At 43.7% G+C, this 24139-nt stretch overlaps 1 protein-coding gene across 2 annotated transcripts; it reads right to left on the bottom strand.

Moving 5' to 3' along the window:
* Positions 1-18180: 18180 nt before the first annotated feature.
* On the bottom strand, positions 18181-24136 carry LOC115006476 (microfibril-associated glycoprotein 4-like). 2 transcript variants are annotated; one of them, XM_029428752.1, is made up of 7 exons: positions 24094-24136; positions 23559-23833; positions 21351-21466; positions 20262-20459; positions 19656-19752; positions 19283-19450; positions 18181-18704 (listed from the first exon to the last, which is right to left on the bottom strand). In XM_029428752.1, the coding sequence occupies exons 3-7, from the start codon at positions 21369-21371 to the stop codon at positions 18433-18435; spliced, it is 756 nt and encodes a 251-aa protein (XP_029284612.1). In that variant the 5' UTR covers positions 21372-21466; positions 23559-23833; positions 24094-24136; the 3' UTR covers positions 18181-18432. The 2 variants fall into 2 exon arrangements, with proteins under 2 accessions (XP_029284612.1, XP_029284622.1); XM_029428762.1 differs by lacking the exon at positions 23559-23833 and having other exon boundaries at positions 24094-24118.
* Between the last annotated feature and the right edge of the window lie 3 nt (positions 24137-24139).

A 24139-nucleotide genomic window follows, 5' to 3' on the forward strand; every position in this document is an offset into this window, starting at 1 on the left:
TATGTGCACGCAACAAGTACTCACGTAAACCGCCATTGGGTCTTCTACGGCAAAAGAGACGCCGGCGGTACTTCTCTCTCAGGTGTTCCGGATCGATGGTTTCCCGAAAGATGTGGTGTCCGATCGAGGTCCTCAATTCGTTTCTCGTTTTTGAAAGGATTTTTGTGAGCTTCTGGGAGCTAAGGTCCGCTTTACGTCTGGATACCAACCACAATCCAACGGACAGTCTGAGAGGCTGAATCAGGAGTTAGAGACTTCTCCCATCTCCCAGAACCCCACAACCTGGAGCAAGCACTTAGTCTGGGTTGAGTATGCCCATAATACTTTACCTGTCTCTTCTTCTGGTTTGTCCCCTTTCCAGTTTGTGTATGGGTATCAGTAACCTCTGTTTCCAGATTAGGAGTTGGAGGCCAGTGTTCCCTCAGCCCAAGCCATGGTTCTTCGTTGTCGTCAGATGTGGAGTCGGGCAAGACAAGCTCTCCTCCACAGCTCAGCCACCTACAAGAGGATGGCTGATAAGAGGAGAATCCCTGCACCCAGATATACACTGGGACCTAAGTTGTGGTTGTCCACCAAGGACCTTCTGTTACAGGTGGAGTCTCGCAAGTTGGCTCCACGGTTTGTGGGTCCATTCCTTATCTCCAGGGTAATCAACCGAGTAGCGGTGAGGTTGCAATTACTACGGTCCATGCGAGTACAACCCACTTTTCACGTGTATCGAGTGAAACCTGTGAAGGAGAACCATTTGGGTCCCACAACTAAACCCCCACCTCCTTCTGATGAAGAGAAGGCAGAGTCGATAGCGAAAGCGCTCGTTCAAATCCATAGGTCAGATAACTTCACTGAAGAGGGCAAGAAAGGAAGGGAAATTAACAGAGCAGCTCATCCTGGAATAATAATAATCAAGAAAAGAGATGATATGAACAGTACAACAGATGCTCTATCTACTTTTGAAAGAAATTAAGAGAGCAATATCTTATTTGGGACTAACATCTCCTGGGAAGGATGAAATCTGGTATGTACTGCGAAAACATTTAGGACATTTAGTATCTAGGAGGTTGCTAGGTTTTTATAACAAAGTATAGAAAGTGGGAAAATGACCAAAGGGTTGGAAAGAGGCAGTGATTATTCCTATTAGGAAAACAGGCCAGGACCCATCCAGTCCAATGAACTACAAGCCAATAGCTCTAACATCATTGTTTGCTGATGATGGGACCTTGTGGAAAAGAGGAAAGAACAGCAATCATAATATGGGAAAAATACAAGAGGCAGTTAATGTGGTTGAAAAGTGGTCATATTTGTGGGGATTCAAGTTTTCAGTAGGAAAAACTAAAACAGTATTGTTCACCAGAAAAAGAGGGGTTGATGCACAGATAAAGATGTATGGACAACGGATAGAACGAGTGAAAGTTTTCAGATTTGTAGGTATGTGGTTGGATGCAGAGCTAACATGGAGTGAACATATTCATAAGATAAACACCAACAAGTGTAAAAAGATATTGAATGTAATGAGATGTCTAACAAGATCAGATTGAGGAACTAGCACGTGCTAGCTAGGTGGTGATGGCCTAGTGGTCTAGTGGTAAGGCTTCCAAACAGAACACAAAATCATTGTGAGTACAATACCAGGGCTGCCACCTTTGTACCCCTGAGCAAGGTACTTAACCCTGAGTTGCTCCAGGGGGACTGTTCCCTGTAGTTAGTTCACTGTATGTCGCTCTGGATAAGAGCGTCTGCTTAATGACCTGTAATGTAATGTAATGTAATAATGATGTAATGTAGCAGATAGGTTATAAAAAATATTTATCATCGCTGATTATATCAGTGTTAGATTATGGGTGTGTTTCTTATGGTTCCGCTCCAAAAACTTCATTAAAAAAGTTGGAGGTGGTACAAGCTCAAGGTTTGAGACTTTGTTGTGGTGCTTTCTAAACTACTCCAGTGTCTGCTCTACAGGTTGAGATGGGTGAAATGTCATTACCTATTAGACGCAAACAGTTGATGAAGCATTACTGGGCAAATATTCAAAGGCATTCTGAGATTCAACATCCAACTACAAAGATACTTCTCCCTTAAGGTAATTGTGGACACATTAGCCAAACATGCTCTTAAACATAAAGAAATCATGGACATTCCACTCAGTAAATCTGAAGCCAAAGGAATAATCAAAAGAAGCATAATTAAGGAGTGGCAACACAGTTGGGATACAGGAAACACAGGACTACAACTTTACGCATTACAGCGAGAAGTGTTCACTGTGAGGACAGCTGGAAGGAGCACTAAAGAGGAGAACAGCTTAACAAGGCTGAGAGTAGGACATACCAGACTTAATAAAACACTGCACTTCATAAGGAAACCTCCCTCAGGATTATGTGAGCACTGTCAAGTAGAGGAATCAGTGGAGCATGTCATTTTTCACTTTCAAAAATACTATTGAGAACGAGAAACACAAAAAACAGAAATCAGGAAGCTTGGAGGGAAAGAACTGAGTCTTAAACATGTTTGGACATTGGGTTAGGGAGACTAGTCCAATATTTGAAATAAACTGAGTTTATCAATATAATTGAATTTACGGTGAAGTGTATTCTTCTTCTTTCTTTCATTTAAGGAATAGATGATTCTACCCTTCTAGTCTAGTCCACCCTCTAACACAGTAGGTGGCGGTCATTCATCTTAACACTGGTTACAACCTGCCGTAAAACCAACGAAGAAGAAGAAGAAGCCATGCAGCGGAAGTTAACAGTACAGGCACTATTAGCGTTAGCTCAGCTCTCTGGATGTATGAAACTAGCAGGGAGACGAGGTTGTAGTTGTTGCGTGGATGAATATTTGACTTCTAGTTAAGCAACAATGTCTTCAGTTGAGTGTTTGAGAGAGTTTGTCAACGAGCGACTAAATGCTGTTGCTGAAGAAATATTCGGAGTTTTCCAAGAAGCTGTCGTCGAGTACGAGGCAGAGATCCATCGTCAGCGCAGACTGCTGGATGTCGTTTGGAAACCCGAAATAAAGTTACACAGGATAGGTGTGTAAAACGTAATAACACAAAACAGAGGAATTGTATGTATATTTAACCCCATGTGTTTTAATAGATTACGTTACTGGTACTAATGTGCTCGCATGTCTGCAGTAGTATCCTATTCCTTTTGTTCTCTGTCCCTCCAGAGCTCCCACAGCAACATGTCTGTAAGGAGGAGGAGGTCCTCTCTGACCAGCAGCTCTGTATTCAGGAGAGGAACTCCAGTCTGGACCAAGAGGACGCAGAGCCTCCACAGATTATAGAGGAGCAGGAGGAACTCTGCACCAGTCAGGAGGGAGAGCAGCTTGTACTGAAGCAGGAGACGGATACCTGTATGTTGACTCCTACTGATGAGGAAAGTGACCACCAGCTCCTCTCTCACAACTCTCATGTAGCTGAGAGCCAAGATCAGAAAGGAGGCAAGCATGGAGACTCAGGCTCAACTAGAACTGCAGAGCCAAATCTACAGAATCTACATCACGAAAGCACAAGTCACAGTAACAATGTAGACAACCCTCACCTGTCAGAGAATGCACTGTGATACTCACACAGGTAAACAGCCTTTAAAATGTGACACATGTGGAAAAGACTTTAAGTTTCAATCATCACTGAAGAGTCATCTGAGAATCCACACAGGTGAGAAGCCGTTTGCATGCAAAAAATGTGGGAAAGCTTTTACATTTCATAATGGCTTGACACGCCACATGAGAACCCACAAAGGAGAGAAGCCATATTCCTGCAACACGTGTGGGAAAGGATTCACTAAGAAATCAGCATTGACAGTCTCATCATAAAAGAATCCACACAGGTGAGAGACAATCTTCAACTCAACTTCATTTATATTGCACCTTTCATACATACAGTACATTCATACATACCGCCCAAAGTGCTTCACAGAGCAACACAGCACTGACAAGAAAAACTAAATGTATGCAACAATAAATGTAATTTTGCATTCTGAAAATGACAACAATGAACACATACATGTTAAAATAAATTAAATTCACTCCAATAAACAAGCACAAAAAATTAAATTAGTATTAAAAACAATTTTAAGACTGCAAACTCAAGAAAAAATGACAAGACACCTTAATGTTGAGAAACATTTAGAAAATATTTCATGAGAACGCACGCATATGAGATGCCTTTTGTGGTGGCAATTCAAAAATGAATCTCCTTCCGGCAAGAAAAGAACAAATATAGAAGTTAGACCTTTGGTGTTATTTAATGAAGTCAGAAGTGTTTAACATAACTAAATCAATTTCAGCTGAAAGGACAGATAACAAGTATCTGACCCAGAGTAACAAGAAACACAAGTCATTTATACAGTAGAGTTGCATGGGCAGGATCAGGTAATACATGTTTCTGGCTATCAAATGGAAACAAAAGGCACAGAGACATCACACATGTTAATTTCAACTGTTTAACATCTGTCTGGTAATTGCCTGACTGGTCAAAGTTGTGCCTTACTGTCTTTCAAATGCTAGCAGACACCGGGGCATCAGACGTGTATTACAACAGAGAGAAAATACAGGGTTAGTTACTGTAAGGCCAAACAACCGTAGAAAGATAAAATATAAGAAGACTATATGATACATTTCCACGACAATTCCCCCTTTAGCCGAACTTTAGGCCACAATACATATTACACAATTTATCATGACATCAATGAATACTTTCCGAAGGTTCATGTTCACATATAAACTGATAAATGAGAAAACAATGCCTTATTTTGTGGAGCAGAGACGTTTCACGTATTAATAGTTGGTCTGATGGAAATAAGTAGTTTAAACAATTTGGTCGATTTTAGGTTCATTGTGATATGGAGGCAACCAGTCGGGTATGGGGGGGGGGGGAGAATCAGGTGTATGAGCAAAGTCTTTCCATCAATCCATCGTCCACCGCTTATCCGGGATCGGGTCGTGGGGGCAGCAGCTCCAGTAAGGAACCCCAATCTTCCCTTCTCCGGGCCATATCCTCCAGCTCCGACTGGGGGATCCTGAGGCGTTCCCAGGCCAGTGAGGAGATATAATCTCTCCACCGAGTCCTGGGTCTTCCTCGGGGTCTCCTCCCAGCTGGACGTGCCTGGAACACCTCCCTAGGGAGGCGCCCAGGTGGCATCCTTACTAGATGCCCGAACCACCTCAACTGGCTCCTTTCAACGTAAAGGAGCAGCGGCCCTACTTCGAGTCTCTCACGGATCTCTAAGATCTCTAAGGGAGCCACCCGCTTGTACCCGTGATCTCGTTCTTTCGGTCATGACCATAGGTGAGGGTAGGAACGAAGATCGACCGGTATATTGAGAGCTTTGCCTTCTGGCTCAGCTCTCTTTTCGTCACAACACAAGTGACTGTAATACCTGCCCCCGCTGCTCTGATTCTCCGGCCAATCTCTCGCTCCATCGTCCCCTCACTCGCGAACAAGACCCCAAGGTACTTGAACTCCTTCACTTGGGGTAATGGCTCATTCCCTACCCGGAGTAGGCAATCCACCGGTTTCCTGCTGAGAGTCATGGCCTCAGATTTAGAGGTGCTGAGCCTCATCCCAACCGCATCCCAACCACTCGGCTGCAAACCAATCCAGTGACTGTTGAAGGTCACAGACCGATGATGCCATAAGGACCACATCATCTGCAAAGAGCAGCGATGCGATCCTCAGGTCACCGAACTGCAACCCCTCTCCTCCATGACTACGCCTCGATATCCTATCCATGAAAATCACGAACAGGATTGGTGATAAAGCGCAGCCCTGGCGGAGGCCAACATTCACTGGAAACGAGTCCGACTTACTGCCAAGTATCCGGACACAACTCTCGCTTTGGGCGTACAGGGATTGGATGGCCCTCAAAAGTGACCCCTCACCCCATACTCCCGCAGCACCTCCCACAGTATCACCCGGGGGACCCGGTCATACGCCTTCTCCAGATCCACAAAACACATGTAGACTGGATGGGTGTACTCCCAGGCCCCCTCCAGGATCCTTGCAAGAGTAAAGAGTTGGTCTGTTGTTCCACGACCAGGACACAATCCGCATTGTTCCTCTTCAATCCGAGGTTCGACTACCGGCCGAACCCTCCTTTCCAGTACCTTGGAGTAGACTTTACCAGGGAGGCTGAGAAGTGTGATACCCCTGTAGTTGGCACACACTCTCTGGTCCCCCTTTTTTAAATAGGGGAACCACCACCCCGGTCTGCCAACCCCTAGGCACTGTCCCAGACTTCCACGCAATGTTGACGAGGCGTGTCAACCAAGACAGCCCCTCAACACCCAAAGCCTTCAGCATTTCTGGACGGATCTCATCAACCCCTGCGGCTTTGCCACTGTGGAGTTGTTTGACTTCCATCAGGGAAATTGACAATGATCCCCCATCAGCTTCCAGCTCTGTCTCTACCATAGAGGGCTTGTTAGTCGGATTCAGGAGTTCCTCCAAGTGCTCCTTCACCGGCCGATAACCTTCTCAGTTGAAGTCAGCAGGGTCCCACCCTTGCTGTACACATCTTGGATAGTTCCTCGCTTCCCCCTCCTGAGGTGCCGGATGGTTTTCCAGAAGCACCTTGGTGCCAACCGAAAGTCCTTCTCCATATTTTCTCCGAACTTCTCCCACACCCGCTGCTTTGCCTCTGACACGGCAGAAGCTGCTGCCCTTCTAGTCCTTCGATACCCTGCAACTGTTTCCGGAGTCTTCCCGGATAACATAACCCGGAAGGACTCCTTCTTCAGTCGGACGGCTTCCCTGACCACCGGGGTCCACCACGGTGTTCGAGGGTTACCGCCCCTTGAGGCACCTAAGACCTTGAGACCACAGCTCATCACCGCAGCTTCAGCAATAGAGGTTTTGAACATCGCCCACTCAGGTTCAATGCCCCCAACCTCCACAGGGATGGCTGAAAAGCTCCGCCGGAGGTGTGAGTTAAAGATCCCCAGGACAGGGGCTTCTTCCAGATGTTCCCGTTCACCCGCACTACCCGTTTGGGTTTACCAGGTCTGTCCAGAGTCTTCTCCCACCCCTTGATCCAACTCACCACCAGATGGTGATCAGTCGACAGCTCCGCCCCTCTCTTCAACCGAGTGTCCAAAACATGCGGCCTCAGATCAGATGATACGATTACAAAATCGATCATTGACATTTGGCCTAGGGTGCTCTGGTACCACGTGCACTTATGAGCATCCTTATGTTCGAACATGGTGTTTGTTATGGCCATTCCATGACTAGCACAGAAGTCCAAGAACAAACGACCGTTCGGGTTTAGATCAGGGAGGCCCTTCCTCCCAATCACGCCTCTCCAGGTGTCTCCATCGTTTCCCACGTGTGCGTTGAAGTCTCCCAGCAAGACTACGGAGTCCCCTACTGGAGCACCCTGCAGGGCTCCATTCAGGGTCTCCAAGAAGGCCGAATACTCCGAACTGCGGTTTGGGGCATAGGCACAAACAACAGTCAGTTTTCCCCCCCATAACTCGAAGGCGTAGGGAGGCGACCCTCTCGTCCACCGGGGTAAACTCCAACGTAGCGGCACTCAGCTGGGGGCTAGTGAGTATCCCCACCCCGGCCGGACGCCTCACACCTTGGGCAACTCCGGAGAAGAATAGAGTCCAACCCCTATCCAGGAGTACGGTTCCAGAGCCAAGACTGTACGTGGAGATAAGCCCCACCAGATCCAACTGGTAGCGATCCACCTCCCGCGCTAGTTCCGGCTCCTTCCCCCACAGAGAGGTGACGTTCCACGTCCCCAGAGCCAGCCTCTGCTGCCCGGGTCTGGTCCGTCGAGGTCCCTGACCATCACTGCCACCCGTGTGATAGTGCACCCAACCCCAGTGGTTTTTCCCATGAGTGGTGGGCCCACAGGATGGATGGGAGGCACCACGTAGCTTCTTCGGGCTGTGCATGACCGGGCTCCGTGGCAAACCCGGCCACCAGGCGCTCGCTGTCGGGCCCTCCCTCTGGGCCTGGCTCCAGACGGGGGCCCCGGGCTTCCTTCGAGCAGGGTCTCTCCTTTCCTTTCCCTTTTTTTCATGAAGTCGTTTTTGAACCATTCTTAGTCAGCAAAGTCTTTGAGTAGTGGTAACTGTTCAGTCAGAGATGGTTTGTGACAGATTTGTCAATTGTGCGAATGACAAACCTTCTAATGCATGGAATGATGCCACGATCAAGAGTCATAAAACTGAGTATTCACATGCCGTATAAAGCAGTGGGTTGAAATCGAGCTGGTCTTGCAGACATGACGTGTGGTTGGTGATAATGGACACTGAATAGTTTGCTAACGTCAACCATAAGTTGTCTACCAGGGTTGAACTGATTATAGCACGTTTCGTTCTTCTGAGGGTGTGGTTTGAGGCAGTTACGTTTGTGGTGTCAGTCGGTGGGTTGAATAGTAGAAACAAAAGGAATTACAATACACAATATTAAAAATACCACACTCGTCTGGGTGATGGAAGAGATGCCATGGTGAAGGTCCATTGCGTTCCATTGTGGAGCCCTTGTAGGTGACACCGGCTGTCTGCTGGCACGTCACTTGGTGGAGCTTTGGTAAGCTACTGGTGGAGGAGAGCGCTGTTTCACCTCTCTCTCTTATTTTCGTTGGTCACCTGAGAAGCAGCGCCAGGCTTACATTTCTGATGAATCCTCAAAGCGGGGTGGTGACTTTCCTAGCTGTCTGCTTTTTGCCTGTGCCAGTCTGTGAGGTATACGAACAGATGTTGTCATATGGTTCGAGGATCTTCTTGCCGTGGCTGGTATGAACCCAAGTTGTTCTTGACAGAAGTGTCTGTGATGAGGAGGATCTGGAAGGGGTTTTTATCTGCAGCCAATTTGCATGCTTATGTGAGTGCAATGAGCTCAGCTGCTTGGGCAGAGAGATGATAATGGAGTTTACCACTAAACAGGATGTTCTGTTCAGTACATCCTGCAAAACCCACTTGGCCACTGCCTGTGTCACAAACGGCTCCATCTCTGGGTTAGAAAGAGGAAAATCAGTCAGATCAACTCTGGGGGTGCAAACTTGGTTAACAGTAGCCACACAGTCATGTTCATCTCCATCTGCAGAAGTGGGAAAAAGAGTAGCTGGATTAAGCATAGTTAACAGTGATGTTAGGCATGTCAAGTAGTGTGCGGTGATATCTCAGCCAGCGCTGTGCTGACAAATGTGATTTCTCTGTGTGAAGAATGTGATACGAAGCTGCCATAGCTCGGAGACACAGAGAAAGTCCTGCGGCTACAGGGTTGAGTTAAGTGGAGAAAGAAGCAGTAGGTCTTTTCTTACCACCATGGTCTTGAGTCAGTACAGAAGTCATGTAGCCGTCCTTTTGGTCAACAAACTGGGTAAATGGTAAGTCAGGTTTAGTGAGACCCAATGTGGGTGCGTTTAAAAGAGAGCTCTTTAAGTCAGTGAAGGCTCTGTCACCCGTCAGGAGTCCAGGTCGGTTTGTCATGTGCACTAAGATCTTTACCATGAATCATGGAAGAGAGGTGTGCCTCTCTTTCTGAGTAGTGAGATATCCACTAGTGGCAAAATGACACTATACCAAGAAAACTCATCATTAGTTTTTTAGTGGTAGGTTTAGGAACAGACTAAATAGCTTCACTATGCTTAGGAGAGAGGGATCTGCCCTCTGATGTGATCACATGTCCTAAATAGTTTACTTGAGTTTGAGCATATTGCAATTTTGATAGACTTGCTTTGTTACTAGTAGCAGCCAGATGTTTGAAGAGGGCTATCGTCTCAGATTTACACACGGCCTCAGATGGACTGCAAATTAGTAAATCATCAACATACTGGAGTAATGTTGAGCCTTCCGGAAGGTAAAGATAAAGGTCGGAAATCAGATTTTGGGTGGATTGTCAGAGGCTCTGCATTATTCATGAGACCAACGTCATATTCATGAGAAGAACCCAATTAGTGAATTTGGCTTACTGTCTGTCAAATGCTAGCAGACACAGGGGCATCAGACGTGTATTACAACAGAGAGAAAATACAGGGTTAGTTACTGTAAGGCCAAACAACCTTATAAAGATAACATATAAGAAGACTATATGATACATTTCCACGACACCTTTTACATGGAAAACATGTGGAAGAGATTTCATAATGTGGCTTGTTGGTTCACATGAGGTGTGTGCAACTTTTATAAGATTTATAACACAAACAGAGGAATTAGATTTATAAATAATTCCATGTGTTTAAATATAAACTGGTATTAATTTGCTCCATTGTCTGCATTCTTTTACTTTGCCACCACAGTAGCATCCTATTCCTTTTGTTCTCTGTCCCTCCAGAGCTCCCACAGCAACATGTCTGTAAGGAGGAGGAGGTCCTCTCTGACCAGCAGCTCTGTATTCAGGAGAGGAACTCCAGTCTGGACCAAGAGGACCCAGAGCCTCCACAGATTAAAGAGAAGCAGGAGGAACTCTGCACCAGTCAGGAGGGAGAGCAGCTTGTACTGAAGCAGGAGACTGATACCTTTATGTTGACTCCTACTGATGAGGAAAGTGACCACCAGCTCCTCTCTCACAACTCTCATGTAGCTGAGAGCCAAGATCAGAACGGAGGCAAGCATTGGAGACTCAGGCTCAACTAGAACTGCAGAGCCAAATCTACAGAATCTACATCCTGAAAGCACAAGTCACAGTAACAATGTAGACAACCCTCACCTGTCAGAGATGCACTGTGATACTCACACAGGTAAACAGCCTTTAAAATGTGACACATGTGGAAAACACTTTAAGTATAAATCATTACTAGAGAAACATCTGAGAATCCACACAGGTGAGAAGCCGTTTGCATGCAAAACATGTGGGGAAGCTTTCAAAAATAATGGTCACTTGACAATTCACACGAGAACTCACACAGGTGAGAGGCCATATTCTTGCAAAGCATGTGGAAAAAGATTTACTCAGAAATCAACATTGATCTATCATATAAGAACCCACAAAGGTGAGAAGCCGTTTGCATGCAAAACATGTGGGAAAGTTTTCAGAAATAATAGTTACTTGACAGACCACATGTGGGACCACATGTGGGAAAGTATTTACTTATAAACAGAGGTTCCAGAGATTAAAGAGTAACAGGAGGAACTAAAAGGAGTTTGACACTCCTGACTTCAGGGTTACACTCTGTAATAAGTGTTGGATCATACACTATTTCTACACACTACCTCAGCAATGAGGTCACTGAGGTTATTTCTTCATTAGAGGAAGATTGTCCGTCTGTTTTGGGTTATTGGATTGCAATGGGATAGTGCTTGATCACCTGGACGTAGAGGTGTAAATACAGCTGTGATAGAGGACATGGCTGGTGGGATGCTGGGCTTCAGAAGCTTGTGTGTAATGCATACTGGTACATGCAGGCAGTCCCTGCACGGCTCCGCGAGCAGGAGAACTCAGCTTTAGGATTCAGGGGGATCGATTTGCAGAAATGGAATATAATATTCATAACTATGTTTTCTTTCGTCTATAATCACATTAAACTAAGAATCGTTGTGTTTTCATTCGATTAGAATGAGCCCTTCATATCTACACTGAGCATGGATGATTGTAGCAACACTGTTAATATAATGTGTTATATTGCTGCACATTGTTTGAAGACTGACTGTGACAGAACATATTGCTGGAAAGGCCAGAAGATATAGAAGCTTAAAGAGAACGCATTCATATCACACATGTTAGTTACCAAGGTAGAATGGTGCATCACATTTTAAACATTTATACCAATCAAATGTTAACGTTCATTAATATTTTCTTATTTGTTTAAAAACAAAAAATGTAAATGCATTTGTATGAACATGGAGATAATGGTATGTGTTGTATTTCATGCCAAGTAATTACAATAAATGAATTTACTTCCCTTAAAGGTCTCCTTTATATCTCTCGCCTAATTTCTATTTCAGTTCTCTTGTATTTCACTTATTTTATACATAGAAATACACAATCAAAGAAGTTACAACTACACGGGCCATGTAAGTACTGGCTGCATATTTATGTACAGAGAAATGAGCTAAAATGGCAATTCATCTTCACCAGCAACAGCAGGCTGATGGATCAGCATCATTAATGGGAAGTAGCTGGTAGACCAGCACCGCTGGTTTAGAGAGGCTTTCTAGCCCTCTCAGAGTGTACATTGATTTAATACTTTTTATTAGTTAGTAATTTCCAGTGTAGTCTCTGGAATCTCCGCCCTCTGTGGTGCAAGCTGTTGACGGATTATACTGATATCCCAGTCAAAGTGGCTCTCATCAACGTAAGATCCATATCCAATTTAGAGTTTTATCCTCTTGCTTATTTCTTACTGGTGACAGAATTCTGGCTTAATGCTGGTGATCTTGCTCCACTTGTTGAACTCTTTTCCAACGATTATAACTTTTTCAGATCTAGACCCTCCAGCCGCGGAAGGGGGTGTAGCCGCTGTGTTTAAGAAACATTTTAACTGCCGCATACTGAACGCCGATCATTTCCCAAGCTTTGAGGTGCAATTAATTAAAGCAGGTTGGGTCAATCCCCAAAAATACATAAGACTTTGTCACTCAATTTGCGGACTTCCTCTTAAACACTATGCACAACTTTGATCGACTTCTGATTCTTGGATCTGCGTGATCTCGTTCTTCAGTGACCCAGACTTCATGACCATAGGTGAGGGTAGGAACCAAGATCGATCGGTAGATCGAAAGCTTTGCCTTCTGACTCAGCTCTCTTTTCGTCACAACGGTGCGTTAAAGTGAATGCAGTACCGCCCTCCAGTCATCCCGGAATTCAGAGGACCCTGTTTGGCATCCGGCAGCGTTTCTGGTCGCCATCCATGGAGAAGGCGGTCAGGGAGTATGTGGTGGCCTGTCCAGTATGTGCACGCAACAAGTCCTCACATCAACCGCCATTGGGTCTTCTACGGCCCCCTCAAGTACCACATCGTCCACGGGCAGAGATTTCTATGGATTTCGTTACTGGACTACAAATTTCGGGGGGGGAATCCACCATCCTGACCTTAGTCGACAGGTTCAGTAAGATGGCACATTTCATTGCATTACCCAAACTTCCCTCGACAAAAGAGACGGCGGCGGTACTTCTCTCTCAGGTGTTCCGGATCCATGGTTTCCCGAAGGATGTGGTGTCCGATCGAGGTCCTCAATTCGTTTCTCGTTTTTTAAGGATTTTTGTGAGCTTCTGGGAGCTAAGGTCCACTTTACGTCTTGATACCACCCACAATCCAACGGACAGTCTGAGAGGCTGAATCAGGAGTTAGAGTTAGAGACTCCCAGAACCCCACAACCTGGAGCAAGCACTTAGTCTGGGTTGAGTATGCCCATAATACTTTACCTGTCTCTTCTTCTGGTTTGTCCCCTTTCCAGTTTGTGTATGGGTATCAGCAACCTCTGTTTCCAGATCAGGAGTTGGAGGCCAGTGTTCCCTCAGCCCAAGCCATGGTTCGTCGTTGTCGTCAGATGTGGAGTCGGGCAAGACGAGCTCTCCTCCGCAGCTTAGCCACCTACAAGAGGACAGCTGATAAGAGGAGAATCCTTGCGTCCAGATATGCTCTGGGACCTAAGTTGTGGTTGTCCACCAAGGACCTTCTGTTACAGGTGGAGTCTCGCAAGTTGGCTCCACGGTTTGTGGGTCCATTCCCTATCTCCAGGGTAATCAACCGAGTAGATTGCAATTACCACGGTCCATGCGAGTACAACCCGCTTTTCACGTGTATTGAGTGAAACCTGTGAAGGAGAGCCATTTGGTTCCCACAACTAAACCCTCACCTCCACCCCGGTTCTTGGAGGGAGGGCACGTCTACACGGTAAAGAGTCTGCTGGCGGTGAGAAAGAGAGGCAGGGGTCGTCAATACCTAGTAAATTGGGAAGGGGTATGGTCCTGAGGAGAGACAGTGGTTAGCTACTAAGAACATTGTGGACCATACCCATTGTACAGGATTTTCACCGCCAGCATCTTGATGTACCTAGGACGTCAGGTGCCGTCTCTAAAGGAGGGGGTACTATTAGATCTCGTCCTGTTCGTTAGATGTTCTGTGTTATTTTTGTACTTCCTGTTTTATTTTGTTACTTACCTGTTCTCTCTCGTTTCTGTTGTTTCTACTTCCTGCCCCCAGATGTTCCCAATCTGTTCGTTAGTGTCTCCACCTGTGTCTTGTTGTTCCCTCCCACTTCCTGGTGTCTGTGCTTTGTTTGTCTCTTGTTGCCAGTTCGTCTTTGTACATTTATGTCAAGAGTTCCAGCGTTAGTCTTGTCTTCCTGTTTCCTGTCTCCAATGTGTTTGATTACCGGCTTCTACGATCCTGTTTCCGTGACCTGATTCCGTCTCTGCCTGATCCTTGTCTGCTGTGCTGCTACGCTGAGTACCTGCCTGTGTATCGAACCTGTTTCTGTGACCGACTCTACCCCTGCATGTTTTGTATGTTTGACTGCATGCACGTGTACCAACTCTACTGCCAAGTTTCAGTAAAGACTGTTTTCAGCCGTTTCTGATGAAGAGAAGGCAGAGTCGATAGCGAAAGCGCTCATTCAAATCCATAGGTCAAATGACTTCACTGAAGAGGGCAAGAAAGGAAGGGAAATTACCAGAGCAGCTCATCCTGGAATAATAATAATTAAGAAAAGAGATGATATGAACAGTACAACAGATGCTCCATCTACTTTTGAAAGAAATCAAGAGAGCAATATCTTATTTGGGACTAACATCTCCTGGGAAGGATGAAATCTGGTATGTACTGCTAAAACATTTAGGACATTTAGTATCTAGGAGGTTGCTAGGTTTTTATAACAAAGTATAGAAAGTGGGAAAATTACCAAAGGGTTGGAAAGAGGCAGTGATTATTCCTATTAGGAAAACAGGCCAGGACCCATCCAGTCCAATGAACTACAAGCCAATAGCTCTAACATCATTGTTTGCTGATGATGGGACCTTGTGGAAAAGAGGAAAGAACAGCAATCATAATATGGGAAAAATACAAGAGGCAGTTAATGTGGTTGAAAAGTGGTCATATTCGTGGGGATTCAAGTTTTCAGTAGGAAAAACTAAAACAGTATTGTTCACCAGAAAAAGAGGGGTTGATGCACAGATAAAGATGTATGGACAACGGATAGAACGAGTGAAAGTTTTCAGATTTGTAGGTATGTGGTTGGATGCAGAGCTAACATGGAGTGAACATATTCATAAGATAAACACCAACAAGTGTAAAAAGATATTGAATGTAATGAGATGTCTAACAAGATCTGATTGAGGAACTAGCACGTGCTAGCTAGGTGGTGATGGCCTAGTGGTTTAGTGGTAAGGCTTCCAAACAGAACACAAAATCATTGTGAGTACAATACCAGGTCTGCCACCTTTGTACCCCTGAGCAAGGTACTTAACCCTGAGTTGCTCCAGGGGGACTGTCCCTGTAGTTAGTTCACTGTAAGTCGCTCTGGATAAGAGCGTCTGCTTAATGACCTGTAATGTAATGTAATGTAATAATAATGTAACGTAGCAGATAGGTTCTAAAAAATATTTATCATCGCTGATTATATCAGTGTTAGATTATGGGATTGTTTCTTATGGTTCCGCTCCAAAAACTTCATTAAAAAAGTTGGAGGTGGTACAAGCTCAAGGTTTGAGACTTTGTTGTGGTGCTTTCTAAGCTACTCCAGTGTCTGCTCTACAGGTTGAGATGGGTGAAATGTCAGTTACCTATTAGACGCAAACAGTTGAATGAATGCACTACTAGGCAAATCTTCAAAGGCATTCTGAGATTCGACATCCAACTACAAAGATACTTCTCCCTTAAGGTAATTGTGGACACATTAGCCAAACATGCTCTGAAACATAAAGAAATCATGGACATTCCACTCAGTAAATCTGAAGCCAAAGGAATAATCAAAAGAAGCATAATTAAGGAGTGGCGACACAGTTGGGATACAGGAAACACAGGACTAACAACTTTACGCATTACAGCGAGAAGTGTTCACATGTGAGGACAGCTGGAAGGAGCACTAAAGAGGAGAACAGCTTAACAAGGCTGAGAGTAGGACATACCAGCATACCTGTCAACATTGGAATTTCAAAATAAGGGAATTTCTTTTGCCGGACTCCACCCATATAATGTAAACTGTAAACACATAAGGGACGGGTATATACATTCAGGAAATACATGTTTATTTAAAGTATGTATTACTTGTACAGACATGTTTATAAGATGTATGTATTTTATTTGATGAGTTATTATCATCAATTTATTTGATGATTGATGAGTTGTGTGGCTTTTGTTTCCCCCGACGAGGACTTCCTTGCGATGTCAGAGTCGGGAAACATGTCGCGACACTGCGACTGAAATCATTGCAGAAGCTGAAGGCTACATTATTTTTAGCGCCATCAACATCTTTCCCTCAGCTTTGGTCACTTGGTTTGCCTCCGACACAGTTCTTGTCACACATGAAGTCATTGACAGTGTATGTGTTTTGTGCCTCGTGCTTGTGCTTGGACGATTTTTCTTGCTGGCGAACATCGCTTATTCCACCGTGTGCGATGCTAACATCTGAATGGCACACTTTACAAAAAGCACGAGTTTGACCGACTCTGCTTTTTATTAAATAAGGGAAGGTCTCCTCCCATTTGTCTAGTTACTTACATAAAGTTTTAACTTGTTTGGCAGGTACAGCTGCGTCTCCATCTATCTCCCGTTCACTGTGACTCTCATGTTTTCTTCTTCTGTGTTATTGTTCCTGTTTTCTTCTTCTGTGTGTTTACTGGCGGATAACGTTTTTCAGCTAAAGTTAAACATAATACTGCCACCTGCTCTACCGGAGGCCACTTTACACTTTTTTTAATTAGGCCTATATATAGCCTATTTTTTTTTTTGAAAGGTTAAAATTACGGGATAATCCCGGGAAAAAGGGGAGGGTTGACAGGTATGTAAATAACGTAAGCGTTTAGTTTATTTAATAAAAGAGCACCTGTTCAATGAAACACTGATACCGCTATTAGTACTCGGAGACGTGTTATTAAACCATTGAAATAGCGCCTCAAATAAAAAGAAATACATATTAATTTACATGAATTGAGAACCTAAAACCTAATTGTTTATACATATATTATATATATGACAAAATGTTATTCTATGTTGTGTTTTTTGTTGTTTTTTTACTGCTGTCACATTTTAAGAGGAGACACCTCAGGTGAATAGGGTAATAAAATGTTCTATAAATGGTTATGAATGATATATGAACAAGCCGCGCAGTGAAAACCTTCAGAATATAGTTATGAATGAATCTGGAACATTTGGTATGTAAGTGCTACTGAAGTGGACATGTCACTCAGAGTCTGAGAAAAAACTCATTTTTCAAAGACGGCCTTTAAAGATTCGTAATGTAAAGTTCCATACATGTTGTACACACTACAGGTGAATAGTGTAAACATTTGAACTAATAGATATCACCAGGAAACTTCCCCAGTTGATTACTTACATTAAAACATCTTTTTGTGTGTTACAAGTTTTCTGAAATGATATGTTTAAATATGCACAAGAGGTATTATCTAATGCTAACTTTTGGTGAATTTAGAAGAACACGAAACACGAAAAATCATGCTTTTGCCTGGGGTGTCTCACGTTAAAGAACTTCATTAGTGATCCTAATATCTCGATCAGTTCCGGTAGTCTGTCCCTCCATGTTTGGACTTCTCTTTGCATGTATGAGGTGGCTTCAGCCCATCTGTTGAGACACACCTCCCTCCCGTAAAGACAAATGAGGTTGTGCAACACAAGAGCGACACCGTGTGTTAACATGTGATGGTGATAGCCTAGTGGTCTACTGGTACGCCTTCCAAACCAGAAGGTTGTGAGTTCAATGGCTGCCACCATTGTACCCCTGAGCAAGGTACAATATGATGCGTTGTAATACATTTAAATACCCAATGGTATGTATACAAGTATAGCTAAAACGATGAATTGATTTAGGCAATGGGTATTCAACAGAGAGTCCGTGACCCCAGGGGGTCCTCAGAGCTACAGCAGGGGGGCCACCAAATTATTCTTTAATAATGTTTTGAAACATTATTTTTGAAATAAAATGTAAAATATGTCTCTCTTTCAGAGAAAGGGTTCTTGGCCTGAAAGACGTTGAAGACCTCTGTACATTTAAGTGTAACTATAAAGATTAATCGATTAATGAATTAGTGGATTGAAGGAAACAATAGAAACATTTTAAATGCAAAGAACTAAACTAAACATTTAATGGTGGAAACAAAAAAACAATCAGCAGATTAATAATCAGTAGTTGCAGTCACAAAATAGTTAAAATTAGCTCCATAATCTAATGATATAGTTTATAATAGTATTCATTATTTTAACATTTTTAATGCAGGACTTCTACTTGTAACATTAAAAATGATCACCAGCTAAAACCAGAAGCATTCAGACTGTTGACCTAAAATAATCTGCCTGAGTGTGTTTTTTAATGTGTGCATGTGCACGACTCGACTGATCTGATCTTCATAGCAACAGTCTTCAGAGAGTATTTTGTGCCCTTCCACGTATTCCAACTAACGTGGACGTCATCAAATCCAATGGCACCATGAGGGGCGTACATGCTGTTGAGGTTACTGATGTGGCAGTTGTAGTACCAGAATCCACCTAGAAAATGCTGAGCGCAGTTTTTTTCCCACGTATCCTGATCTTTGTCAAACGTGGTGAACTTCATGTTGTTATGTCCTGTCAAACTGTCTCCTAGAAATAAAGACAAAAACAAATAAAGTTGAAATAAATTTGATGTGTTTTCACTCTGGCAGTGGATGATTTAAGTTCCCTGAATGTACTGTTCATGTTCGTGCCTTAAATAAAGTACATTTACTCAAGTACAATTTTAAGGTGCTTCTATTATATGCAACTTTATACATCTACTCGACCACATTTCAGACGCAAATATTGTACTTTTTATTGCATTTCATTTATTTATAACAGATTTAGTTACTTCTCATATTCATATTTAGCATAAAAAACATGATAAGCTTGTAAATACATTTAATTGTTAATTAATTGGTTCCAATCTTTTTGTGACCACAGTTTGTTTCAGCAGGAGTTTCATAGAAGAGACATTTGTCCTCTAAACTTCTCACATGTCTTCATTTAAATATCTTTTTGAGGTTCAGAAAAATAATGTTTGAACATTAAAGCATGTTTTAGTATAAATCTAAAATACAAGTATGAACCTGAACATTAGTATAATATGTCCCATTTAAAAACATCCTGTGTTCCACACAGTTCATTCTTCTATACCTTGACATTTAAACCCCAGTAATCCTCACCTGCCGCTCCGCCAGTGAAGCTGCCCAGGTGAAGCTGATAGCCGGCGTTCTCAGATTCGATTGAGAAGGAGGAGTATTGGGCGGACGCCTTCCCTCCCTCCCAGTCCTCCATGTCCACCCGCAGCTCATTTTCCTTCCTCATACTCAGCAGGAAGATGTTTTCCAGGCCTGAGAAGGTGCACAAAGATATGTTTCATTTCACCTCCTGCACCAATGCACTGTATCATTACTCTGCATTTCTTAAACTCTTCCCCCCTCAGACCGTCTCTCAACCTCATCCAGTTTAAAATCATTCTTTATCTGACACAGACATTAGGATAGAAAGCAGCACAGGCCCCCATGTGTTGAATGTGTTTATGACTCAAAACCTCACCGAGCCAATATTCTCCGGCCACGTTCCCAAATCCAGTCTTATAGTGCTTCCAGGGCCTGTAGAAGTTTTCAGTCCCATCGATCCTCCTCTGAAATACCTGAGAGGGAGAATGTGAGGAGGAGAGAGAGGTTCCAAGTTCACCAACATGTGACACTATACATTCAGTTAGCAAGAACTCAGTGTGGACATCTTCTCAGAAAACAGTCAACAGGTACGACTGTAATGAAGTCCAGTGGTGGGAAGTAACTAAGTATATTCACTTAAGTACAATTTTGAGCAATATTAAGCTATCTTGGCTCAATTGTTGAGTGTGTAAGAGATGAAATAACATAATCATGACCCAATAAGCATCCAGGAATTGAGTGAAACTAAACAAGTAAACTAAGGGAGGGGGGCGCCTTTTACCAGGCTTTGTCTGAGGGGAGGCCCACAGTCAGCCCAAATGAAGGACCCCAACACATCCAGTCATGTGTTTCTACAAGAAGGTTCACAAGATCGAGATAAGATACAAGCGACTTTGAGTTCTTGAAAAGCGCTATAGATATTAAATGTTTTATTAAGATCTTAATGAGGCACACAGTCTGATGAAATCTGAGGTGTACTGACCGTCCATCTGCCCCCGTCAGTGTCCATGTCACAGTAGACGTGTATGGGTGTGGTGGGACCCCCGGGGTAGATGGTGTACACCCCACTGGAGCTGGTGTTGTCATGGCGATGGATGTCATCACAGTCGATGGGCAGATAAAACTGCGAGTCGGAGTGAACGGAGGTCGCAAGAACCAGCAGAGCTACGAGTGAGGTCACCTGGATGCAAACGAAAAACACCTTTACAGAGACATCCTGCACTCGTAGATACATGATAACAAAACTAATTAAAATGCAGATGTTAGGGGACAAGAAAAAGGTGTCGTGACGATTGCAGCATATTTGTTTTCAAAAAATGGAACAGATCATAATTACAGCTGGTCTCATTGAACACATTTAAAGTGATTTTAAATTAATTGGAAGTATCTGGCTTTTAATTCTGTAAAATGTTTGTTGTTTAATTTTATATTGTGATACGTTTGTTTTTATGTCAGAAGCCGTGTTATTTGTGCTGTCTTGAAAAGAGATTTTATTTTTTTAATCTTTTATTCCTGGTTAAAAGAAATGTAAAGTTCATTTGGTTTTGTAGTTTCTACTCTTATACTAGTTGTATGTACCTCGTATTTAATTTATTTTTCTATCCTTACTTACTCACTTTGTGCTGCTGCAAAACCTGAATTTTCCCTCTTCAGACGATCTTAAAGTTTTGACGGAGAGTCCTATTCTGCTTTTCCCCAATTACCCAACAATTGTTTCAATGTAATTTAAGTGTTTTTAACTGTTTAAGGTTTTGTTAATAGTTTTGCAACCTAATATACTTTAAGTTCATTAACATTTCCTCATATTGTAGAGCAGAGGTTGTTGAATCAGGTTTAATTCATTAATTCATTAATTCATTATCTAAAACATGTGCCCTGTGCTGTTTTATTATACATTAATTATATATTACATTTTAATATTTTATTTATTTAAATGCACTCTTTTTTTTACAGTTTCCACACAGATCACTTACATTGAAAAATATAATCATTATGAAAAGCATTTATGAGAAAATAAAGTAACAAAAAAATGTGGTTTAAATGTTGAGAGTGTTTTCCGTGCAGCTCTTACCTGCATCATCATCGTCATCATCCTGGAGAGGAAGCTCACCGCTGAGTTGGAAGACGTCTGTTGAAGTAACTCGGGTGGGAAACACGGCTCTTTTAAACCGTCTGCTCAGCACGTGTCTGTAGAAGCATGTGACAAGCTTGGTTCACACCCACAGTGTCAAAAGTGTTGCTGTATTGTTTGATTATGTGGTGGTTTTACAGACACAAAAATCCTCAAAGACATTAAAGAAAAATGAAATTCAAATTGTAATATATCTAATTTCTTTTAAATTTCACTAGTTTAGGCACACAAAATAAAATAAAATACAATCATTTATTCAGAATTACATTCCTGGCACTGTAGCGAAGGTGATGCAACTTTTTAATAACATGGTATCACACCACAGAGGAGCAGTGTGATAATTTCATCGCATTTTTTAGAAAGAAAGTAGATACCATCCGCTCTCTACTCTCCAACTCCGCTGCTCTGCCAGTCCCGACTGTCAACCCCCAGCCCGGACCTACCCAGCCTCTTTGCTGCTTCACTGACATCTCGCAGCAAGAGGTTGAGGCCATCATCAAAAATATTAAATCCTCCACCTGTGCCGTGGACCCCGTTCCCACAGCCCAGGTCAAATCTAACATTTGTGCCATAAGTCCCCTGATCGCTACCGTGATAAACCATTCCCTCCAGTCTGGTCATGTTCCATCCCCTATAAAAACTGTTGTCATCAAACCACTCCTCACAAAACCCACCTTAGACCCAGATGTCCTTGCCAACTACAGACCCATCTCCAACCTGCCATTTCTATGTAAGGTGCTGGAAAAAGTAGTTGCCACTCAGATTCAAGACCATCTCAACTTCAATACCTCTTTGAAAAATTCCAGTCTGGTCACAGTACAGAAACTGCCCTGGTTAGGGTCACCAATGATCTGCTGATGACAGCTGACGGTGGATCTCCATCTCTCCTCATCCTCCTTGATCTAACTTCAGCATTTGATACCGTTGATCATGGCATCTTCCTCCACAATCGGACTCACTCGGCCCTAAACTGGTTCACCTCATATCTCACCGGGAGGACTGAGCATGTCACCTTGGGAGTGGCAAAATCAAAAACACACTCTGTCACCTGTGGTGTCCCTCAAGGATCTGTCCTCGGGCCCCACCCTTTTCACCATCTACATGTCCCCCCTTGGTCGTGTCATCAACCGGCATGGAATATCATTCCATTGCTATGCTGATGACACACAACTCTAAATCAGAACTAACCCAACCCCCTCTGCACCTCTGCCATCATCCACCTGAACCACCTGCCTGGAGGAGATAGAGGCGTGGATGAAGCACAACTTCCTCCAATTAAACAACACTAAAACCGAAGCCCTTCTAGTTGGCACCCCACATCAGGTCCAGTCCTCCTCCATAACCTGCATCACCTTCTCCTGGTCAGAACATTCCACTCTCATCAACAGTCACCAATCTGGGTGTTAAAATGGATCCTCACCTGACCTTTGAGGCCCACATCAGACAAACATGCAAGAACTCCTTCTACCACCTCAAAAATATTGCTAAACTCCGCCCCACACTCTCTCTGTCAGATGCTGAAAAGCTTGTCCATGCATTTGTCTCCTCCAGACTTGACTACTGCAACGCACTTCTCATCGGGATTCCTAGCAAAAACATCCAGAAGCTGCAATACATCCAAAACAAGCGCTGCTAGGATCCTGATGAGAGTGCGAAAGTACGAACACATCACACCCATCCTCAAAACACTGCACTGGCTCCCAGTCTCACTCAGGATTGACTATAATATCTCCCTTTAAACCCATCAGTGCATTCACGTAAATGCTCCATCCTACCTCAGAGAACTGCTCATCCCACAAACCTCACCAAGAAACCTCCGTTCTGGAAAGGCTAACCTCCTCCACCCCCCCCCCCCCAGGACCAAACTCAAAACCATGCCTTCTGCTCCACTGCTCCCAGACTGTGGAATGCTCTCCCTGAAAATCTCAGGACACCACAGACTGTGGATGCTTTTAAAACAGGCCTAAAAACACATCTTTTTAACTTTGAGTTTTGTTTATTCAAATGAAAAGTGCGCTTATAAATACAATGTATTATTATTATCAAGTAATCAAGAAAACATGTTTTAGAACATTTAGGGAGTTCCACTGGTGGACTTTACACTCATGACCCCAGTATTTAAAGTTCAGTATTTCTTTATGTAGTTACTCTAATTATTTGAGAAAGTCTTGGAGCAGCGGCTCGGCAGCAGGAACTGGGGACTGGGAGCTGAAATGACGGCGGCTTGAACGGCCGGATCCCCTTCTTAGAGGCCTGGACATCCTCTGGACACTCAGAGGACCTCCCAGGGCCAGGCGAGTACCCAGGAATGGGTCAGGGGTTGGAGCAGGAAGTGGGGTCTGGCGTTGGCCCGGCGGGAGAGACGAGGGACTGCCGCGGCTCGACAGGAGGTGGTTGCTGCAGCTCAATAGGAGGAACAGGAACTGAAAACAGGGAAAACAGTCAGCAGGGACGGGGGTCTGTGGTGAGTTCAGAAAGTCTTGGAGCCAGGTATGGACTGCTGAGTCCATACCTGGTCTGTTCGTATTGTTACGGTGCGATGTAGAGGGGAGGACCCAAACACAGTACTCACGAATTGATGAGAACAAAAAGCAAGCTTTATTTAAATAAAGCTGAAAACACAAAAAGGTACAAAGCAAAAACAACTGAGGGAGCAGGCTATTAAATACAAAAATACACAAACCAGAGAGGACACGAAGTAGACACGAGGAAGAACGTACTAGGAAGAA

This window comes from Cottoperca gobio, chromosome 1 (assembly GCF_900634415.1).
Source record: "Cottoperca gobio chromosome 1, fCotGob3.1, whole genome shotgun sequence".
Classification (NCBI taxonomy): Eukaryota; Metazoa; Chordata; class Actinopteri; order Perciformes; family Bovichtidae; genus Cottoperca; species Cottoperca gobio.